The sequence below is a fragment of the Pleurodeles waltl genome, chromosome 1_2 (assembly GCF_031143425.1).
Source record: "Pleurodeles waltl isolate 20211129_DDA chromosome 1_2, aPleWal1.hap1.20221129, whole genome shotgun sequence".
Classification (NCBI taxonomy): Eukaryota; Metazoa; Chordata; class Amphibia; order Caudata; family Salamandridae; genus Pleurodeles; species Pleurodeles waltl.
In genome coordinates, this window is record NC_090437.1 from 1,038,543,209 (window position 1) to 1,038,567,442 (window position 24,234).

The following is a 24,234-nucleotide window of genomic DNA, read 5'->3' on the forward strand; positions in this document are numbered from 1 at the left end:
GAATATGCTGTGTTACTAGACAGTACACACAACAGCTTCATATTCCACAGGTCACCTCTTGCCCGCCGACTGGCAGTGGGAGAGTTAGGGAACATGTGGCTTCTGGGTAAGCACATAGGTGCCATACAAATCTAGTATGTATAAATGTTGCTTAAATATTCACAACCATGCCAACTCACGAATACTCATCCCACATACATGACCCTAGCAGAACAGCATGTAGCTTTCCAGACATAATGCAGTGTACAGATGTAAAGGGCCATTTATACATTGTTTGTTTTCCCCATCAGGTGATGCAGTGTATGCATTCTCTCCTCATCTCCTACTCATACCTTACAGATGTGTAACCACTAAACCTCAGCATAGGTAAAATAAGGGCACACATTTGTACATGAACCATCATAGAGCATACTTTTGGTCTCCTAAAGTCAAGGTTCAGATGTCTTAGCCGTATTGGGATGGAGGAATGGGGGGTGCTGGTGGACTCCTCTGAAGTTGTGTGCAAGATAATAGTAGTCTGTCTCTTGCGCAGCACTGCAGTCTGTCAAAACTTACATATACCTCTGAACAATCAACAAGGACTGAATTCAGGTAACCTGGGCATTTTCTCAAGTGTGTAACAGCTAGTTGAAGCATTTTTCTCTTGAGCCAATAGCTGTATTATGGCCTTTGTTAGAAAAGGGGTTCCTGGTTGACTGAGGTATGCACCCAGGCCAGGCAGGAACCACCAACCACCACTCCAGTCAGGGTAGGTCAGATACACACTTTAAATTAACCTATGCTCACCCTCTGCCTCTGATATCTTGGCACAGAACAGGCTGGCTTCACTTAAGAGGTAATGTGTAAAGTATTAGTGCAACACACACACACACACACAGTACCATAATGAAAGCACCACAAAAAGACTCCAAACAGGTTTAGAAACATAGAGAATATTTGTCTGAGCAAAATAAGACCAAAACCACAAAAAGTCCAATTAGTACTGATTAGGATATAATGTTTTCAAAATATGCTTGGAAAATCACAGTGCTAGAAAAGTGTTAGCTTCTTTTAGGTTAATTATGATAATGTTCACTGAGAGTGCTGGAAAGGCACTCTGGGTTGATGACTCTGTTGAAGTCTCACTAGACTGAGGTAACTGACAGGGGGATCGACAGGTGTTTTACCACACAGTGCAGATACCCCAAACAAGGAATTGGCCACTAGTCCCTCTGGACAAGCAAGTCACAACAGTTATGAGCTGCCACATGGGGCAGGGCGACCACAGAGAACCCTGTGGGTCCTGACCCAGGGCACAGTACCTGTTTACTGTGGGAGCTGTCCTTGCGCCCCTGGGGACCCTCCAAGTTGAAAAGTAGTGCCGCGCTTGGCCGTTCGGGGTTGCCCGTGGCAATCGGATCAGGACTGGTGAAGTCACGCTAATCTCCTCCTGCAGGCTACGGTGTGCAGCGTGGCCTCTGTAGATGTGTCACCACAGGGGAAGCTTTGGTTGCTATGGCAACATGGGTGCCTCAACAATAGGCACTGGTGGTGTGATGGTTCTTGCAGAGCAGCTCTTGCATCTTGGAAATAAGAAAAGTACAGAGATGAAGTCTTTGATGACCGTGAGACTTCTAAGAACAGGGAGCAAGCCAAAAAGCCCTTGGTTATCACTTGGTGTGAATTCATGCAAAGTCCAGTCCTTCCACAAGCAAATTCAGGGAGAAGCAGGGCAGAAAGCAGTCCAGTTGAGTCCTTTAAGCAGCTCAGCAATCCTTTTTACAGGATTTCAGTTCCAGATCCAGAGTTTCAGATTTGTTTTTGGGGGGGTAAGGGGGGATAGACCCAGTACTTAAACCCAAAAGTGCCTTTGATGTAGGTGATTACTTCAAAGGAACTCTCTGAAGTGCACAAGGATCCCTTCCAACCCAGCCCTATCTGCCAGGCTATCTGTGGCAGGTAACTAGTTCTTTGTTTGGGTTCAGGCCACTACTCTTCAAAGTATAAGTGTGGACTCCTCTGATCCTCCATGCCCAGGGAGATCCATCAGTATGCAGATGAATCCAGGTGCAGTTGCATGCCCTGTGTTGTGGCTGTCTGGAGGGAATGCACAAATGTAGTTGTCACCCAGCCTAGCCCAGAAGTGTATTGGAGAAACTGCCAGGCACACAGAGCAGTAAGTACAGAGAAATGCCCTCTTTCTGAAAGTGGCATTTCTAAAATAGTATTGGTAAATCCAACTTCAGTTGTAAAAAGGATTTATCATTACCATTCTAAAGATATGTAAAATGATAAAGCTACTCCTTTATGATCAGGAATTACAACTTAAGAGTATATTAAGGAATTCCTAATGCTAGCCCATGAGAGGAGTAGGCTTCACAGTAATGAAAAACGAAATAGACCTTTTGTCACTACCAGAACATGTAAAGTATGTACTACCTCTTACTTGCATAGAACCCTGCCCTTAGGGTTACTAAGGGCCTACCTCAAGGGTGACTGACGTAATAAAATAGATAAAGGGAATCTGTAAGGCTTGCCAAGTCGAAGTGGCAGTAAACTGCACATAAAGCCTTGCAATGGCAGGCCTGAGATAAGGTTGAAGGGCTGCTTAGGTGGGTGGCACAATCAGTGCTGCAGGCCCACTAGTAGCATTTGAAGTAGAGGCCCTGGGTTTATGGTAAACCACTTTACAATAAACTTACTGGTAATTAAAGTATGCTAATCAGGTGTACACCAATGTTATCATGCTTAGGGAAGAAGCACATACGCTTTAGCACTGGTCAGCAGTGGTAAAGTGTTCAGAGTTCTAAGGTCAGCAAAGAGAATCTGCAAAAATAGGAGAAAAAAGGCAAAAAGTCTGGGGAAAGGCCACCCTAAAGATGACCGGTCTCATAGCCTTTGTCTGGTTTCACAGTCCCTTGTCACTGATGATTAGTGGACACCTAATATTCTGTCCAGAAAATCCTTCCTGAGACTACTGTGGAAGCATTTCATAACAGATGTAAATAACTGCTATCATTAAGAGTTAAAGGATAGGCCATGCAGATCTTTTTTTGGGGGTGTCTGTAATCTGTCAGGACACCAGAGTAAATAACTTCATTGCCTTAGGGGAGTAAAGGTCACTGCAGGTATCTGGTGTACTCTGGACCAGCAGAAATTGGCAACATTATCTGCAACAGGTGTCACGATGTGTCATGTCTATGTGTTCAGTAATTAAGGAATGGCAGTGTGAAGATAGAAACCTACAGGAATGTTTAAAACAAGTAAGATTACAAATATAGCTAAGGTGTCATATTTTAATTAGAGGGTGACACAAACAACAAAAAATCAGGCCATCTGTTGGAAGCGGCACGTTCTGGTTGGCTGAAGTGGGGTCCCAGCCAGGTAAAACCTACCACTCCCATCAGGGGTGGGTGGTTACACTTACTGTATAACTTGTGCTCATCCTTGGGTAACTTAGCACAGAGCAGTCAGGCTTATCACAGAGGCAATGTGTAAAGCATTGGCACAACACTGCCACACAGCAGATACACTGAGCATCTAAAAAAAAGACTTCACACAAGGTGTATGTAAATAAAGTTTGTAATCAACACGCAACTTAATAAACACAACATGAACATCAAGTAAATCTGGGCATAAATCACATTTAGAAATATCTCTAACAATACTAGGCCCAACTGTGTTAAAACGACATTAGCAGAATGTACACATGAGAAAAATAATACTTTCCCTCCCAGTACCCTCATTCTGTGCCAACACCCTGTTCACAAAACGCCCACCCTAGTGAGCTCCCCAATTCAATGTCAACTGATTCTAGGTTGCACCCCAGTTCACAATGCTAGCAGCAATGTGTAGATACGGAGAACAGCAGCACTTTTAGATAGTTCCACGGACTAGGCCGCACAGCTAAAACCCAAAGTTAACTGCGATAGTCGTCAGGCCAAGAAACGATGTGTACACCACACCACCGTGTAGTGTAATCATTCACAGGCAGTCGTTCCCACTCACTAGCTTTGAATCGCTATGCAGTGTCACAGATATCAGGCAGGCTAGTATAGCACGCACTCGATCAAACTCACTCTAAGCACCCTAATGTGGTGCACTGATATTCAGGAGGCTAGTGGTCACTTCACTCGGTAGTAGGAACCAGTTCCTACCACCCCCTCCTGAGCCTGAGATGATGGCACCTTTCCCCAGGATACTAGGCCACTCGTGCCTGGAATTACACTTATTCAGGACCCCAGGGCAAAGGTGGGAGAGAAGCAAAGGGGTAACGGCTGATCGGGCAATAGTTGACAAAAGGAGGTCTGGTAAGCATGGGGGAGGGTCACTTTGGGACACATGCTGTTCATAGTGGTGCCTGGCCCAGGCAGGCGCTCCACTATACAGATAGATACCAAATCCACACTTAAAAGGTAGGAGGCAAAACATCTGGTGCACAATGGCGTGAGTCACCCCGGACAGTCCTGGTTGCACATCTCTGGAATGAGGCACAACATCTGGTGCACGATGACTTAAGTCACACCAGACAAATCCAGTCACACACAGAAAGTTACCAATGCCCTACCTCCCTGGTATGAGGCACAATATCTGGTGCTCGATGACTTGAGTTGCACAGAAAAATCTGATTACACACGGAAAGCTACCGATGCTGTACCTCCCTAGAATGAGTAACAACATCTGGCGTAGAATGACTTGGGTCACACCAGACAAATCCAATCACACAAGGAAAGTTACCAATGCTGTACCTCCTTGTAGTGAAGCACAATGTCTGGTGTGCGAAGACTTTGGTTGCACCAGTCAAATCTGTTCACATACACAGAGATGCAAGTTCAGCGGTGCTACGCGAAGTCGAATGTGACACTGCTCCGGGTACGCCCCCACCTCTGAGGGTTGCAACCAGTAAATCGGACACTGCATGCAATGAGCATGCAGTCAAGGGTTGCACAAGAGAAATATGGCACGCTCGACAAAGGCGGACCACGCTGGGTCCCGCAACCTGTGAATCTGCTTACTACCAACCAGACGCTGATGCATGGTATGGCCCAACAATGAAGGGTCACACTCCCTGAGGGCTCCACACCAGGCAAATCCATTCTCCAGACACTATATTTGTTTCAACGTTCTCACCCCTGCTACCAGGCGACATCCAGCATATGATGTAGGCACTTGAGGGTACTGCTCTCTAAATGTAGGTCCTCATGGGAGACAACCACCGAGAACAGTGGGAAAGCAAACAAGCCCTTGGAGAGCACACTTCAGAGTGCCACATAGCAGCAACCAGTTTTCACAGGCCAGCTATGATAGAGGAAGAGTGTGCAGTCCCTTTCTAGTGCAGTAATTACTCCTTGTGCACAACAGGTTCTTCTGGCAGTGCGTACCACACCCTGCAAGTGTATCTCTATTTTGCCGCAGTGAGACACAAGTATTTATACTGTAGTGTACCTTTTGAAGTTAGGGGATGTTCAAAGGGTTCCCCTTTGAACCACAGACGTCATCCTAAATTTTGGTCATGTCTGCCATTGGGCTGTAGAATGCAGATCTTAATCATTAGTGGACCTATGATCTGGCTCTGAGAGGCCAAGTGTCAAAACCTCTCCTTCCAATCTATCCAGCCAGGCCCACAAATGGCAGAGGGCTTCATTCTAGTTGTGTACCCAAGTAGTATAGCTGTTGCTAGGGAATGCACAGACGTGTTTCTCCATCCCCCAGTGTGGACTCAAGTCAAAATAAAAGCACACAAAGCATTGTAGGGCAGAGAAATGTCCACTTTCTAGAAATGGCATTTCTCCAAGATCATTGACAAAACCACTTTTACCATAGAAAAGGATTTATCAAGACGTATCCAATGATAGTAAGCAACATGAGGCTGCTCACATGCTTTAATACTTCTCCCATGGGTTCTCCCATGGGTTCTCCCATGTTAACCTATGGGCAGAGCAGCTCTCCTCTGCAGTGAAAACACACATGGGCATTCTACTTTTCAGAAATGTTTCGCTTTTCTGTGGTCCAGCATTGGTTTTACACCCATTCCTGTCACTAACTAGAAGGAGGCTAAAAGCACCAAAAATATAAAAAATGGAGTATGTCCCAGTAAAATGCCAAAATTGTGTTGAAAAATGTTTTTTTTTATTTTTTTTTTTATTCATGTCTGCCTGTTCCTGAAAACTGGGAAGCTGGTGTTTTAGCATCGCAAACCCTTTGTTGATGACATTTTCAGGGGAAAAAACCACAAGCCTTTTTCTGCAGCCCTTTTTTCCTATTTGTTTGAAAAAAATGCATTTTTTGCTATATTTTGGCTAGTTTCTTGGTCTCCTTCCGGGGAACCCACAAACACTGGGTACCTCTAGAATCAATAGGATGTTGGAAAAAAAGGACGCAAATTTGGCGTGGGTAGCTTATGTGGAAAGTTATGAGGGCCTAAGCACGAACTGCCCCAAATAGCCAAAAAAAGGCCCGGCATTTGAGGGGAAAAGGGCCTGGCAGCGAAGGGGTTAAACGTGCATTCTGTGCTGCGCAACCCTCGCATTTATAATCTTAATACTAATTTGCAACATTTGGGATACTACGAAACGAGTAAACCCAGGCTAACTTGAATTGCTTTTCATGACAGTAGCCCATTACAGATTGTTAGTAGAGGACAAATCTGTCCGCTTTCAGTAGATAAAGTTGCTCGATAAAGTGATAAAGATTGTCTCTAGGTTACAATAGGTAAAGACTATTATGCGCGGATACTCCCACGTGGAAATTACATGTTAGTTGCTACATGCACAGGGCAATCGCACGATTGTTTGCTAGAACTGAAATTCTTCCAAGTTCTGTATGTCAATATTTACTCCAATATTACACTGAAAGTATAGTAACTCTTTTAAGTACAACAAAGCCAATAGGGCTATAGATATAAATTCTATTGTTTGGTTTTCATTTTCCACTTCTTTACACCCCTCAGACATACGCTTAAAATATCAATGAAAAATCTCGCCAGTGATGTCTTCTGTGACATTTTGTGAGAAGATGACATACTTGCACACAAACACAGAAAATTATTCCTATCTAGAAAACTGTGCTGCACTAGAAATGTTCCTTCATGTATTCTGAAATGTCGTTCGTTCGGAATGACTCATTGGGGATACCTTAACAAATTCTGCCGAGCTCAATTATATTACAATTAGACATATTCCTCTGTGGGGGATGAGAAGAAATTCTAAACTCAGGTGAGCTTGTATAATGTTACATAAGAATAACTGGCAATAGAATACCACCAAAAATAATCCCATCAAAACATAATCAATTGATCGTATGCACAGCTTTGGCATTCGGAAACCCTCTGGCCAACCTCTTTATTTTTTAAGAACTGGTTATTCCCCCTTAAACAGCATTTACATTTTACTTGCAAAACTTCCGTGGCAGCTTCGTTGCTCTGCTCAGCTCTTTTGTCTGTTGGAGGTTGTTATGTCTGTGGATGGTAGCTCCTTGACCATCTCTAAAATCTCATTTATTTTTCTTCTTACACACCCAAGCACATTTGTATGCAGATATTCTGAGAAGTATGCTTCAAGTACAGCCTGTCACCAGCAGTCCACTAATTACCTACCTCTGCCAGCCACCATGTTTGCTGCATCAGTATGGTGCTCAAAAGCTGTCAAAATAACATACTGTGGCACTCTATAAAGCACATAAGTAAATAAGTAGAATATAAAATTTGAGTGAAAGTGCTTGCCATGTGTTTGTCTTTTAACTATTTCTCATCATCTGTCTTGTCCAGGTTTGAACTGCAAGACCAGCGTTACTGATGGTTTTCAATTTCAAGTGACCACAATGAGGAAGTTCTGCGACGGAAACTATCCCATCAACGCCTCGTGCTTAGTACGTGCAATTTTGGGATCTGGGGCCATCTGTGAGTCTTTGGAGGAGAAATGAAGCCACAATTATGACATCTCACGCTAAAACAAGAGTTGATATCAGAGAGCTACTAGTTAGCATCCATTTGGAAATGTACTACACATTTTTCCAGAAATCTGGGTATATAACTGTTTGTGATTCTGATGAGATAACGGAGGAAGTGCTGAAGAAAATTGGAATATCACTAACAGGCCACCGCAAGAGGATATTGAAGCAGTTAGAGGTCATTTTTCCCCAAATGGAGGAAAAATCTATATCAGCTGAAGATCCTTCGACAGAATCTTGTCACCTGAGGATAGCAAATTCCACTTTGGTCTGCCCTAGTCAGGGTTGTTCGGAAGTGATTACGAAAGCGGACACGCCTAGTAGGGATACAGACAAACCTACTGAGAAGCGTGAAAAGATTTTAGGAGAAAAAGACTTGGCTATTGAGAAAAATGGTACCCAGAAGCAGAAAGCTGAGCCAGTAGGAGCTGGCAATGATGCCTCTTTGAGCAGTGGCGGTAGTTGCAAGAATATCTCTGATAGTTCCATCGGTTCTGAAGCAACAATACATTTAAATGCAAAATGTTCTGAAAAGCACCATACCGTGGGTGTAAGGCAAGAGAAAGAAGACTCGCAGAATATTGAGCTTCACAAGTCTGATATTTCTACTACAGCACAAGAAGTTTCATGTGAATATTACTATTCAGAATTTACAAACGCTGACCAGCCATCGGAAGGTTCATTTTTTGAATTTCAAGGAGAAATGGTGCTAAATGATTTATATGATGGTGTGAAGCAATCCTGTAAAGAAAAATACCCGAGAGCAAATTCTGCACCTTCACGCTCCTTCATATTAAGAAATAGACCAGTTCCTCAAATTCCGGGTTCATCAGACACTGGGCCTCTTCTAAAGTAAGTGCCATTTTAAATCTAGTATGAGACTTTACAATTAACAAGGAAGATGTTTGGGGATATGTGTTCTGAAATACCTTTTGTATGAATATTCTTAAATATACTCAGTTGAATTGTTAAGTAGTAAAACGGAAAACGTTTTTGAAAATGCTATTTTAATTTACAACAGCCAACCAATAGTTTTATAGTTTGACTTAGAATTTGTATACGAATTATTTGTTAATGGTCAATAATTTACTTAAGTCAAGTCTTCAATATTAATGCATTGGCATTGCCAATAAGATGTCAACAGTTGTTTTGGGGTTGAGCCTGAGGTGGGCAAAACCGCAAAGCTAAACTCCACCACCTAAAACCCAATGCATAACCAGCACAACAGACATCTCTGTCATTCCCACTCACAGTGATCTTTAAATTCACTACAAAAAACATGCTATTGTTTAAAATGTTCACTTCACTCATCGATGTGGATGCTACTGCCAGGATAACCTATTGCAATGGTTTATACCAGCATGTACATGACTGAACACTTGCAGTACACTCACTGCTGCAGTTTGCCTGACCAGAGGAGGGCAGCATCGCACATGTATAATGTCATTACTTTGGCTGATGATATACTACTAGCACATCCAGTTCAAGGCTGTTGTCCAGTCCAATATTTTTGGGTAGTTACCTGGTTGATATTGCCTCTAGACATACTCTATACATGTTTACTTAACAACTTTGATCAGTACAGGGAAGCTCACTTGGCTTCAAGCCCCTTTACAAAACCAATACAGGCTCCCTGCTGTTTAAGTACAGGGAATACCGCTGTGGAATATTGACGAGTGTCTCCCTAAGAATCCAGTCCAATTGATAGCTTAATTTAAGAAGTTGCCAAAACATGATAGATAATGACAATAAATTCTGCTAATTTTCAGCGTTTTCCTGCTCTCCCCTGCTTTTACTAGATAGTATTGTTTTTCCTGTATGTGTACCAAGTTAGTTCCAAGAAGCAATTAGCACGCAAATCACTCTATAGAATAAGATATAGCATTCAAAAGATTTATTGCCTGTGCTAGTTCATGGTTCACACATCAGTCTATCGGAGAGTGAAAACTATCTGAGAAGTAATTTATCTGTAATTCAATCCCCAAGCCAATTTTGGTCGGTCTACAGAGTCTTCGAAAAAACGGTTCTAGGACATGTTCATTTTCCTTTCAGCTGACCAAGCCTTTCAACCTACAACTGACCAAATTCACCAGGAGTGAAGGAAGCAGGCTTTGAAATTCAGCCCTACTCGCCTCCAACAATTGAGTAGAAAAAAAGCCGTCCATTTTGTCTTTTATGTGGTTGATCCCAGTGAAAGTATCCAGACTGATAATTGTCCGATCTATTCTGGATGCCATCTGTAGCCAGCAGTCTACTATGTCTATATCCACACGCTGCTGACAGTTACAAGGAAGTGCAACATCTTCTGTCCATCCTATTGATATGTATTGTTGCATTAGCTAAAGGCCACCAACAAGACATCTCCTTGCCCACTGACTCATACACTTCCATGAGTTTCCAAGAAAAAAGGCCACAAGGGCACCAGCAAATGTTAACCCATTCTTTTATGAAGCTATAAATACAAATGCAAGCTGAGTTGGCCATAACTGAAGTGTAGGCTAGGTCCTCATCATCAAAAGTATTTTAAGCAGAGTTGCAGTTACGAATTCCGTAAAGAAAATAAACTATCTGTGTGCAGTAGCATACATCTGATAAATGTGCCAATACTAATTATGACATAGTCATGTTTATTAGTGTTGAATCACTGAAAACAAATGCTGTGATGACCATACTACACTGAATGTAGGTTAGTTGAATGTATCTGTGATAGTAGGGTTCCTAGAAAACAAGTAGATTGCTACAAGGAGTGGTAATTGCTGCAGCTATCACCACACCTATCAGGAAAACTGTTGTAATAAGGATCATAAAGTGCATTTGGCGTGGGTGTCTCTCTTGCAGTTACTAAATTTAGGAATTATTTTGATTGGCATAAATAGGAGAAGTAATTAGATGTTGGAAAAAAATAAATGTGGATGAAATGGCTACAGGTGCCAGTGCAGTAAGAAGTCTCATAAATGGAGAAATGAAGTGGGTAGGAGAGTGTGTGGCTAAGATAGATTCACAAGTGACTTCATTTTTACTGCTCCTTAGGGAAGAAGGAAAATGTAATGGCACCACAGAGTGCCCTAGTACAAATAAAGCTTCACTCAACCTTACAGATAGACAGGACCAGATAGAACTAAGACATACACAGTCATCTGAAACGCATAATGAAAGTCTCTACACTTTATGTGATGTCATGGTGCCAACCCCAAGCCCCATTTTTGCAGTGAAACTTAACAACACATAAACAATACAGGCAGTATAAAAAGACTACTTGCACACTACAGTTCACTATGCCACGTTTCAACCTTTACTTTAACGTACTTTCTCATACATTCTTGCAAATTGGCAAGCTCTGCTACCATATTTAGTCTTCCACCTAATTATCAAGCCTCACTGTCTCATTCTCATGAGGTAAACCCAGTTGTGAGCCTCTTACGATCTCTTATGAAGTGGTCGATCTGTTATTCACAAGCTGATTGGCCTGAGTACACATAGGTTCATCTTCAAATTCTAAACTGGTTGGGATGGTGGAGGCTGTCTCAGAACATATTTGCGGTTTGGTTGTGGATAAAGATTAAAACAAACTTATATTATTCATAACTCATTACAAGAAGGAGCATGTATTTATACTGTTGAAATTATAACACTCACCATGTGATCTAGGAAAGGCCATCCCATAATTGCCTTAATATTCCAGTGTAAATGTCTGAATAAATAGCCTTCAACTCACTGTTCCTCTTTCTTTCATTGTGCAAATGCACTAAGCAGGTTTTAAGTCCATTTGTAGCACTGAGACCCCCTCTCTTCCTGTGCTTGTTGGAAGGGTTGCTTTCTTTTGCGTCCCATGTCAACTATTTTAATATCATCAAACATGTGTCCTATCCTTCTAGTGTTATGACTTATATGGGGGGCCAAGTTGCTTTTTTTGCTTCTTTTCAGTCTGGTGTGTGTCAGCATGTACAGTTTAGAGTCTTTGGGCAGGTCCACGGCCCTACACCTTACCACGTTCCTCAGGGTCCATCTGTTCTCCAACATTTTTTAACATCCATATAAAGCCACTGTGAAGGCTTTAACTCAGGTGATTTAGGTCCTTCCACCAGTCCCTTGATGGCATTTAATTATTTGTGAGTGTCTTCTGTTGCAGGGGCGCAGGCTTGATGCCACTGAAAACTGAGTCTTCATTCAATCTCCTGAACCAAATATCCCATCACATAATTGTTTGCTTTCTTGTCATCACTTTCAGAATATTCCCAATTTTCCTACAATTCCATATCTGATTTTAAACTTACATTAATTCTAGTAGCTTTCTTGTTGAGATCATTAATCAACATCACTCTACATATAAAGGCCTATTTGGTAATACCTACATAATCTTGCCCCTTTCAATTGGCCTATAGGTTAGACAGCAGTAACTCTCTTCTTCATTGACTTCCTGCATCTGCTTTGTCTCCATTACAATCATTGTTTATTGCTGCTGCTGCGAGTTAGTTGTGTTACCAACAATATACTACTTAGTAGATTTGGTTATCCATCAGTGTATGACCTAGTAGATTTGGTTAGCCATGTCAGTGTCTGACTGTGTAAATTCATCACATTTGGGTTCGCTTACGATTGCTAGAATTGGTTTCTACATAAGTGGCATTAGGTAGATCCTACAGGTTATCAGGAAATAATGAAATGTTCTTGGGGTATTATATCTTACTGTAGGAAGAAGTTTATTTCTAACTAAATGGTCTATATAATCTGAGTTTTCAACAGATTTAATATACTATCCATTTCCTTTCTGCCTGTTGGTTTTGTATGTATGTCTCTCTCTCTCTAAAATTCAGTTTGATTAATTGCTGCTCTATTGACTTGTTTCCATGTGTTGCCAAAGGATCAGGGATGCATTATTATTGTAAGAAAGTTCACATGACGATTTTTACAGCCCCTTTGGTCTCACAGTGACACCTGTGTGGGAATTGGGTTGGTGTGGAAAGTTACTCGAGCAGAAACTACCCTTTAATAGCTTGGTATGAAAGCAGTCATGCTTAACTTAGAGGCAATGTATTTCATCATCAAACAGATTTATTTAGGTTCCGAGAACCATAAAAGCACAAATATAAGGACAAATATATATATATTTTTACAAATGCATTATGTTACAGAAATCTATTTGCTGCGATGCATTTGATTATGCAGGTATGAATTCAAATTGTGTTTTTTAGCACAAATAATCGATGGATCTAGTAGAGTGCTCCCAATAAAATATCTCCATACTAACACAAAGTAACAGAGAAGCAAGAACCTCAAAGCAAAAAAAAAAAAAAAAAACCTGAAATAGCTCCAAATTGTCCATTATGCCATCTGGCAAACTGAGATAGTACAAATGGGAGGAGACTCAAATACTCTGGCTATCGCAAACGGTTAAAGTGCATAGTGCAGTTTAGCAAACATATCAATGAGAAATAAAATTGAAGATTCATAAAAGGATTTACATTAGGAGCTATGCTTGAAACAACTTAAAACAATATATTTAAAAAGAGTTTATTAAACACAATTGATAAAACGTGCATGATGGGTTTGGTGAAAAATAAAATAAAATTCAACTATTTGGGACATTCCTTCAGAATGCATATTATAAGTCATTAAATTTCACACACCAGTCCACCATAGTCAATCCCCTGGGCTGAGAGATATTTGTCCTTGCGTGTTCGAAGGTCTCCTAACCCCCATTATTACTTCTCCTGCAGTGGCTAAACATCAGTAGCACAAATGTACTTATACCATAATATCCAAGGTCCCTGGAGGTATCGTGCAACCTCAAAAACAACCAGCCTAAAAGTGTCCGTTCTTAAGATCCTGGTGGCGACCAAGTAACTCCTAGCACCCAGGGATCTGCACGAGGGGAGTAGCCTTTTTCTCCTCTGGAGATCATCCGCTGGACAAAACAACAAAAAGTGAGGTAGATCTTCTAGACTCCGCCCACTTAGTGCTCTAGTGGTACACATTTGCTAACTTAGCACGGAAAGTCATAATGGGTAGGGCCTGATATTTAAATTGTAAAAACAGTTTCCTAACCAGAGTGGGAGAGATCTCATCAATCGTATGCTCGTAACTGGGGAGCAGCCTAAACTCCTGAAAATCGTTAGGCAGAGTACCTCTGCTGCTCCCTATGCCTTCTTGATGTACTATCTGCAAGTAGACCGATTTGATTGATATCTTGGAACTGGCAGTGACGGTCTCAGGGACTGTCTGAAAACTTCCCAGTTCCAATTTCCTGGGCATAAACCTAATGTGCATGAGCCAAGGTAATCACAGGTCGAAATAGGAGTTTAAAACTGCACATACAGGCTACAATGACAGGCTTGAGACATGTTTTAAAAGGCTACTTAAGTGGGTGGCACAGTAAATACTGCAGGACTACTATTAGCATTTAACTTACAGGCTGTGGGTACTTGAAGTAACACTTTACTAGTTACTTGCAAGTACATTAAATGTGCTAATTGGGCGTAAGCCAATCTCACCATTTTTCAAGATGAGAAGGCAAGCACTTTAGCAGTGGTAAAGTGTGCAGAGCCCTAAAAGCCAAAGAATGTTTCAGAAAAGTGAGGGAAGAAGGTAAAACATTTGGTGTTTACCCTGCAAAAAGAGCAAAGTCCAACAAAGTGTTATATTGTTTTTTTATGTTGATGTGTTCTCTCCCTGCTGCTTGTGGATCATGTTTTGGTTTTAGAATTTTGAGAGGCTGGTAATTCTGTGGCTGAATTCTCCATTGTTAAGGCTCCAACCTTTGCATATTTCTGCAAGTGTAAAAGTGGTATACATCCTTTCCTGCAAAGCCCACGTAATAGTGATAGCTGATAGTTGATCTTGCTCTGCTTTCTAGGCCTGTCTGTGCTATTCTCCATTCTTTCACTAGTGGATGATTGTGACTTGGTATTTTGTTGTTAGTTCCCTGTGTTTAAAACTCAACACCATGCAGTGACTTTCTTCTAGGGTGTAGTTTTGCTATTTTTTTATTATTGATATGTCCTTCTATATGTATCTATATCTGTTTTTTCTTGTGTGTCATGTATCTTTTCTAAGCTTTGGCCACTGCTAGATCAAAGTGTTATATTTCTGGGATTATGTTGTTTCCTTAGTAAGTGTGCATCTCAATCCCCCTATTTGCTGAGAACCTATTTCATTCTAAGGAATTTGATGTCTTTGTAAAATCATAGGTTTTAGCTTTTGATAGGTTTATTTTCATATTGCATATATTACAATAGTTGTGCAGGGCACTATGGCTGCTTTGTAGATTTTATTCTGGTGTGGATATGGGAACCAAGTAAAATAGGCAACACTGGCAGTTAATCATTTGCATCTTAAAGTTATAAATAAGCAACTGGTTAATCTTCCAAGGTAGGTTTTGATTGGTTATCCATATATATATATATATATATATATATATATATATATATATATATATATATATATGTATATAAATATATATATCTGTGTGTGTGTATATATATATATATCTGTGTGTGTGTGTATGTGTATATATATATATATATATATATATATATATATATGTGTACTTTAACTCTGGGAAGCGGGCATCGCCAGAGCAATCCGGAGGGGCAGGAGCCCAGAGCCCAGTGTCCAATTAGAAGGGCAGGAGCCCTTTAAATTTTCCTCGCGCTCCCGCCGTCGCGGGAAGCGCGCATCGCCAGAGCAATCCGGAGGGGCAGGAGCCCAGAGCCCAGTGTCCAATTAGAAGGGCAGGAGCCCTTTAAATTTTCCTCGCGCTCCCGCCGTCGCGGGAAGCGCGCATCGCCAGAGCAATCCGGAGGGGCAGGAGCCCAGAGCCCAGTGTCCAATTAGAAGGGCAGGAGCCCTTTAAATTTTCCTCGCGCTCCCGCCGTCGCGGGAAGCGCGCATCGCCAGAGCAATCCGGAGGGGCAGGAGCCCAGAGCCCAGTGTCCAATTAGAAGGGCAGGAGCCCTTTAAATTTTCCTCGCGCTCCCGCCGCGCGGGACGCGCGCGGGCGGCGCCCGGGCAAAGCCCGGGCCAAGGGCGGGCCCGTCCTTGCCCGTCATTGCCAGGAAGAGCCAGGGCAGGGCCACCCCCCTGACATTTTGTAATAGGTAAAGGCTGCCTGAAGGAAGCACCATATGGTGCTGTGGGTGGAGTGAGGCACCCAGAAAGATCTTCAACAGTTCGGAACTCCAACGCCCTAAACAGGTTCCACAGATGCAGGACTTGGGCAGTGGCTGACAACTATCTACCTACCCGGACACCTTCTCAAACATAGGTGAACAGCCCTTCATGCCTCTTAGATATCTCAGCACTCCCTAACACAAACCTCAGCAGAGCTAAACAGGGTGAGGAAAAGAGAGGGAGAGTGCTCACAGGAAATAGATTGCTAAACTTTTGCACAGGATCTGAGTGTCCTACCAAAACAAGATGGGTAGACGGAAGGGAGGGATACCTTTGGAAGAAGCAGGCAATAACAAGACCTTAGACGGCTTCCTCCAAAAAGCGGTAGGGGCACTAGAAAAAGAAATTGAACTGGTCGAGCGCCGTCTAACTGCTCCCCCATCCTTCTTTTCACCAGCTTCCCAGCCCCCCTCTGCAGAACCACCAGCACCAACCACCCTCACAATTCAAACACTCAACGCAGAACCCTTGGACAGAACCATACATTCTTCGGGATCTACCCAGCCTATGCCAATCAGGCCTACACCCTCCCCAAATCATGGCACAAAGGGCAAAAGGAAACGGGGGGAGACGAATCTAAAGAACAAACGGGCCCGTGTCCTGGACCCCTCTGTCCATACCGTATCTACCAGACCTAAGGATCATATACCTGCCCAAACTACCAACTATGGCAATCTGGATATTACTTCTATCACAGACTTTATTAAAGATGAGTTTCTAAAACAACTACATCCTATAACAATCCGTCTATCAGCCATTGAGGAGAAACTCGATGCCCTCATTAAACCCAGCCAGCCAATCCCCCCTTCCCCATCGGGTTTGCACTGCTTGCGACAACACCCTATCCTTGGCCCCCCTGTCAATGATGCCAGTAGTCCCCTTCTCCCACCACCTATGGTTCACAAGCCAAAACCACCTTGCTCTGACACACTACATCAACCAGCGAAGCTCTCTACACCTAGTCTGGCTAATCTCCCTAAAATGTGGTACACAAAGAGCGATTCCTCTTACCTAAGGCGGACTGGTGAAATTGCCCCTTCCACAAACACGGGCGCCAAACCCCATAGAACCCACCCAAATATCCCAGTAGATCGGATGCGCAGGGACTCAGGAACTAACATGGGAACTTTACATCTACCACCAGAAGCCTGCCCCTACGTGCTTGTTATTACGAATGTCCCTAAGCTCAAGTCCATCATCCCAGAATCATTCACAGAACTGAAAAACAAGGTTATTCATTGGTTGCATAAACATGCTAGATTCGCATTCCATATGATACCCTCAATATTAATGGTGAGGAGGGTGGGTTGGGTGGGTCCACTCAAAAACCCTGGTACTGGGGACTGTATTGTTATTAACTTTAATGCGCCTTCCCTTGTCGAACAGCTTTCCCTAAATGCATGCCATCCCAACCCCCTAGGGGGGGCCACTTCACTTTGCAGGCTTCAGGCCTTTTACCCCCATAAAGCTGCACCAGGCTTCAAGGGGGTGACAATGACATCCAGAGATTTTCCTAGGGCTCAGATGCCAACTGATTTCCAGCCAAGTTGCAATGCTGCCTCGCCCACACTCTCCGAAAACGATTGACTATTACACATGACTTTTCCTAATTCCCGAGGTTCAAGCAACTGGAACAAAAACTATCCTATAGCTGGGAAAAATGAAACTTATAAAACAGGGCAAATCAACTGTGGGGCCGAATATACTCCCATTAGCAACACTAGTGAGTCTACTCTAACTCCCGCTCTCGCCCAGTCAGACTATCTTAAATGTTCTGAAATCCATATCGGGGGAACAGATAAGGAGCGCAGGGTGATTGAGATTAATTTAGCTACAGACCCACTAGATCACAGCAAACCCGCAGACCCACCTCTACTCCAGGTATTTGATTGGCTTAGGCCACCCCCTGACCTAGATGGGGCTGGAAGCACCCTAGACACGACTGAGAAGGGCATAATGCTTCCCCACGGTACCCTAGCCCCGAGAGAGAATCCCGTGGCTGAAGCTCCCCATAACAAACCAGACGGCTTAGATACCATCCTCAGTTGGAACATTGCCGGGTTGGAGAGTAAAATGAACAACCCTGAATGGGGAAAATTTATAGACAAACATAAAATATGTCTCTTCCAAGAAACATGGGCGCTGGAGCCTAAATATAGAATCGGTTACAAAAGCTACTGGGTTCCAGCAAATAAGGCGAATTCAGGGAGACCCTCAGGTGGCCTGCTAATATGGCTCAGCTGTTCTCTCAAATGCCAAATTGAACCAATTGATTTGGGCTGCCCTGATCTAATGGGTCTATCAATACCATCCCTTAGAGAGAAACCACTTTTAATAATTAACATCTATAATAGGAGCCTGGGCAATAAATATGAGTCCAACGCACTGACTATTTTAGACAATTTTCTCACCGATAAATCACCCTCTCATTTTATTCTCATTGCCGGAGATTTTAACACCACTTTTGAACCCTACTCGCTGGCCCAGGAACTATATAAAGATGAAGATGCTCATTGGGGCATCCCCCAGCTGGTGTCAAGCAAAAGACCTAAAATCAACAGACTATCATACCAGCTCATGGATATTACATTGGCACACGGCCTCCGGGCTTGCAATGGCCGTTCCCGCTCGGATCTTAACCTTCACCCCACATTTAAACGTGGGTTGCAGAAGAGCCAGATTGATTACATCTTGCTCGACATCCGCCTTTGGGGTCACATGGTCGATATGAACATCACAGAACATGAGGAAAGCGACCATGAACCATTGATTTTATCACTCAGGAACCTACTACCCCTACTTGAAGCCTCCTGCCCCAAGTCCTATAGACAGCAGCTCGCACTGACCAACAACAGGCGAAATGTTAGATGGAAATCCCTGAACACTGACATAACCACTTTGGCAAAAGTGTACAGGCAGCTGGCGGATCATATGGAATATATACTTCAACCCACGAAAGATAGTGGTGGGCTTATAGCAGCCCACACACTGTTTTTTAACTCTTTAAAAACTCTACTTACTAAAGAGTCGGCAACAGAGCCTAAACAGAACTCTAACGCAAGATGGTTCAACACTGCATGCAGAGAAGCACAGCATAAGTTGCTGAGAGCCCTAAGAGGTGGCCAGATGGATTATATAAGGGAAGCTAGAAAAGACTACAAAAAGGAACAAGGTAGAGCCCGTAGGAAATGGGATGAATCAAGATGGGTCCTCCTCCTGGAATCTGCTAAAACAAACGACACCACGAAATTTTGGAAATTGGTAGCTGATGCCAGCAATGAACCACACCGTTCGCCTGGTGCCTCAATACTCCCTGCAGAATGGTCCGACCATTTTTCCCAATTATACCTGGGGACCACCGATGCTGCTTCCCGGGATCTGATCCATATCATGACCACCGAGACCCCCAAAATTGAATTCACTTTGGCAGATACCAAGGCTGCGATTGCCTCAATGAAATGGGGAAAGGCCCCCGGCCTTGATAAAATACCAGGAGACCTTTACAAGACGAATCCAGATGTATGGGCCCCATACTTAAACCTCATTTCCAATGAGATAGCTGCTGGAGCACCTGTTCCGAGCTCCTGGTTGGGTGCAGAGATAGTCCCCATTTTTAAGAAAGGCGACCCCTCTAACCCTGCCAACTATCGCCCAATCTCCTTACTCGACAACTTCCAAAAAATCTTTGCAAAGCAAATTTTGTCCTGTCTAGAAGACTGGATTTTAGAAACAAACGCCATCTCTGATCTACAAGCAGGGTTCAGACCAGCAGTCAGTACTATAGATCAGGTGCTAAGATTTTTAACAATAAAATGGAAAACTGTAGAAATAGGAAGGGGTATCCTTTACGTAGTTTTTATCGATCTCAGAGCCGCGTTCGACCTGGTCCCCAGAAACCAGTTATGGCTGACGCTAGCCAATATGGGTGTCCCGCATGGCCTTCTGAAACTTATTACCCGCCTACATGAAAATACCTATGCCCAAATCAGGAACGGCAAGAAGGGTGATCTCACAGAACCAGTGGCTATTGAGAGGGGAGTTAGACAGGGGTGCGTCCTGGCCCCAACTCTCTTCCTATTATACATAAACAACTGTATCAAGTACTTAGTAAACTGCACAAATGATTCTCCCAAGCAGGCTGGAACCAAAGTCCCCTGCCTACTCTACGCAGATGACACTATTCTTTTGTCTAAATCACCCATGGGAATTCAAAACTTGGTAAATCAGTTTGGTGTATACTGCAGAAACTATGGATTAGACATAAACCATAAGAAAACTAAACTTATGATATACAGCGCCCCGAACAAGAAGCTCAGCGCAAACATAAAGATGGATTTAACTCCCCTGGAGAGAGTAATGGAATATGACTACCTGGGCATTAGACTATCTGACAAGGGCAGCTGGGAGCCAGCCATAAGGAAAGGGGCACTAACAATTAGCCAAAGATGTGGAGTAATAGGACGCAAAGCTAGCACTGCCACAAGCCCCCCTCTGATCCTTATCTCTGAAATATATAAAGCACAAATCCGTGCTGCGGCCCTATACGGAGCAGAACTTTGGGGATTACACAGACAGATGGATACTCTCCAAATCAAAGAAAATAACTTCCTTAGACACATATCTAGACTGGGGAGGGGCACGCCAATGCTCCCCCTCAGACTGGACCTGGGCTTAAATAGTATCAAAGACATAGCATATCTAAGACCACTCCTGTATTGGGTCAGACTATGGAAAACAGACGAACTTGAACCCTACAGGGCAGCAGTTAAAGAACTATTACCACCTCATCACGGATCGGAAAAGGTACGGTGGCTCAGGGAGATGAAAGCGGCATGGACCAAACTGAGTCTATCCCAGTACTGGGAGAACCCCGAGATGATTCCTGGCAGTGCTAAACGCCTGATCAAAGAACATTATTGGGCAAAAATCAACGAGGAATCTCTCGGTTCAAATGGGTCAGGTCGGCTGACAGCAGAATTCCTGCTGGTCAAACACGTTCCCTTCCCTGAAAGCTCCCTGGATCTACCCATACCAGCCCGTGCTCGCTCTCTATTACTCCAGCTCAGGTACGGGACATTGGCGGTCAATAGCTACACGGCTGGTTGGTCGACTAACAGTTCCCCATCGGACAAATGCATAAATTGTCACTTATGCAAGGAAACAGCTGAACACGTCCTATTTTTTTGCCCTCTGTACAAAGGTCCCCGAGGGAAGTGGATTATTCCCTTGTGCAGAACACTCCAACCACTATCCCGCAACAGTCTATTCAGAATATGTAAATACGACACTTCCATACTGATAATCAGCGCTGTTTCTAAATATCTGGCAGCAGCATGGAAAATTCGTAATAGGACTATTCTAGATTTTAACTCACTGTTTGAAGAGCTGTCTAGAAAATAGTAAATCAGCATCCTGTTATATCAGCCTTGGGCTCTAATTGTAAACCGCGACTTATTGAGCCCAAAAGACCGTATCTCTGAATAAGTGCTACATTGAGTTATTTTAACTAAAGTGTTTTATAAATTTAAAACTATATTTAATTTTATAATTGTCAAGATGCAATTTATTGGATTAATTAACCCAAAAGAACTAATTAACCTAGAGCATCATCTACCACTGTCTGACTTCTTAAATTTTTAATCGGTTTTACTGTCTGGAGTTTCAATGCCTGATTTTATATAGAGATGTGCCACACAACAGTTTTTACGTTATTATTATTTGACTGTTCAGGGTTATGTACAGGGTAAGATCCAGAGACTATTCCGAGCACCTCTTTCACCCCACCTATTTATGTAATCTTTCCCAGGCAGCTACTGGACCCCTACTTTTTTACTATTGTTCCTTTTATTGTGTATTGGTTTATGGTTTTTATCTTTCTGTACGTATGTATATATTTTTAAACCTTTTAAATGGCCCAAATTTGGACCGAATAAACTATTGATTGAACTCTGGTTAGGCTAGGACTGCATTTGATTGTAACAGCTAATTTTGTTTTGTTTCACGCTGCATCCTGCTACCTCTACATTCATTTGATTTACATTTTAAACCTTCCTTATGTAGAACCCTCACATGGGCTCATTTAAGGAGAACTTGTCTACAGCCGTTTGAAAGATGACTAGAGGTGTGTAGATTTTAAAAAAAATGGGATCTAAAGGGGATGATGACAATCAATTGCTCAAAATGTATCCCTATTGTAAGATAAGGGGCTGAAATTTGGACCCATTCTTCACTAGAGTAGTTGCAGTCCCAAACAGTACTTCTTCCTTTATGTGCAATGCCGTATTCGCTTTAGAGCGTTTGATCAAATTGTTTTCACTGATGATATGGTTAACAATTTGGGCCAAACAAGAAAGTTTTTTTAATCCTTTAATCATAGCATATTGTATTTCACTCGCAAATGGTCATCTTATCCTATGTATTCAGTATGTGATGAATGGGCTTGATTGGCTACGAATGTCTGATTTATTTACCTCAACATTGCTTAGTTGTACTTGAAAGAGATGTTGAAAGCTCTGTTTTATGGCAAATGTCAGGATCATAGTTCTTAAGTGTCCTATTACAACCAACTGTGAACTAGTAAGTGGCAATATCTAAATCTAACACTAGAGAGCCTTATCCCTTATCTATCCCTCATATCTCCCACTGGTGTCTTTTAACTCATTTTCATTTTTCATGTATTATATTTTAGAATATTTTCTGGAGAATAATCAATGTAAAACTTGGCTAGCTGTCCCTGTGACTGTCGTTCTTCTCAATCAGCTATGTTTCCTATATTTCTCTCTTTTAACACGTGATGTCACGAGTCAGCATTTAATCTATTTCAACAACTCTCCATTGATTTAAATTGGTTTTCAGTAACAATGTATTCAGTACTCCAAATAAGATCTCATTTTTTTAAGAACTACTATAACAATACATTATATAGATGTATGTTTTGACTCTTACTTGATAATGAAGTGTATATTTTAATTGTAGTTTATCATGTAAAAAAATAATTGCTTGAATTCTTGCTTCTTTTATGGCCTTTGGACAAATACAGAAAATTTGCCTGACTAAAACTTCTGAAAGTAACCATAACAAATTAAAGCATTCATAAACTAGAACATTAGAATGAATATATCCTTGAAAATTAAATACCTATCCGTTTATAAAATAGTAAAACAATTTAAAAATACAAAGAATTACAAATCTAAAAAAGACTTACAAAATATTTGCAAATACCAGCATAAATAGAAACCTATGAACATGAAAGAAAATGCAGACAACTTGAAAATAAAGAGAAACATATCTACAATTCTAACAGCAATGTAATATACAATTAAACATATTGAAACAAACATACCTACAAACACTATTGAAAAAGAAGCTTTAAAAATGCATACATCAGAGGAAATAAACTGCACTAATCAAACTCCAATCTTAGCAAACATTGGACAGAGATGTACTCTGACTTAGGGGCCACGGGGCTAAAATGGAATAGTCCTATTCCAAATTGAGCACAGTAGGAAATGTGTTGGATTTTGAATGAGTATGACTTACTTTCCCCACTTCTAACTGAGCAACAGTAAGGAAGTCTTGGACTTTGGACAAGTCAGATTTACTATTACCACTCTGACCTGAGCAACAGTCGAAGAAGTGTTGGAGTTTGGAAAGATGAGATGTACTTTTCCCTCCGAAGGCTTGCAAAGGGTAAAGTGACATTAAAGTTAGGTGAAAAACTTGTTAAAATAACTTTTTAAACTAAACAAAACACCAACATTGACTGAGGTATTATTAACTTGTGCCCCATCCTTACACTGCTTTCGACCTTGCATATTAAATAACTTATGACCTGTTCAATGACCTTATTGATGACATTACTGATGGAATCTCAAAAAAGAAAGAAAGGGTGCTATCGAAATGGGAGTGAACAAAGTAGTGAAACTGGCTCTTTACAACATCATGGATGGTGCTGTACACTGCTTATGACCGCATATATTACATCACTCCAGACATTTTCTACACCATCAGTAATAACATGTAACATGTTAATGACATCTGCAAAGGCATAATTGATGACAACACTGTGCATGGTCGGGTACATGTTTTAACTACAACTGGTGAACCTCTATGTTGGACCTGGACCTTTTTTCAGGGTCA

At 42.1% G+C, this 24,234-nt stretch overlaps 1 protein-coding gene across 1 annotated transcript in view; it reads left to right on the forward strand.

Moving 5' to 3' along the window:
- The window catches only part of ARAP2 (ArfGAP with RhoGAP domain, ankyrin repeat and PH domain 2), a 1,093,539-nt gene that overhangs the window by 44,459 nt on the left and 1,024,846 nt on the right, over nt 1-24,234 (forward strand). The window contains exon 2 of the mRNA XM_069202133.1: nt 7,745-8,778. Coding sequence (XP_069058234.1) covers nt 7,910-8,778 — 869 coding nt within the window. The 5' untranslated portion in view covers nt 7,745-7,909. The remainder of the gene's footprint in view (nt 1-7,744; nt 8,779-24,234) is intronic.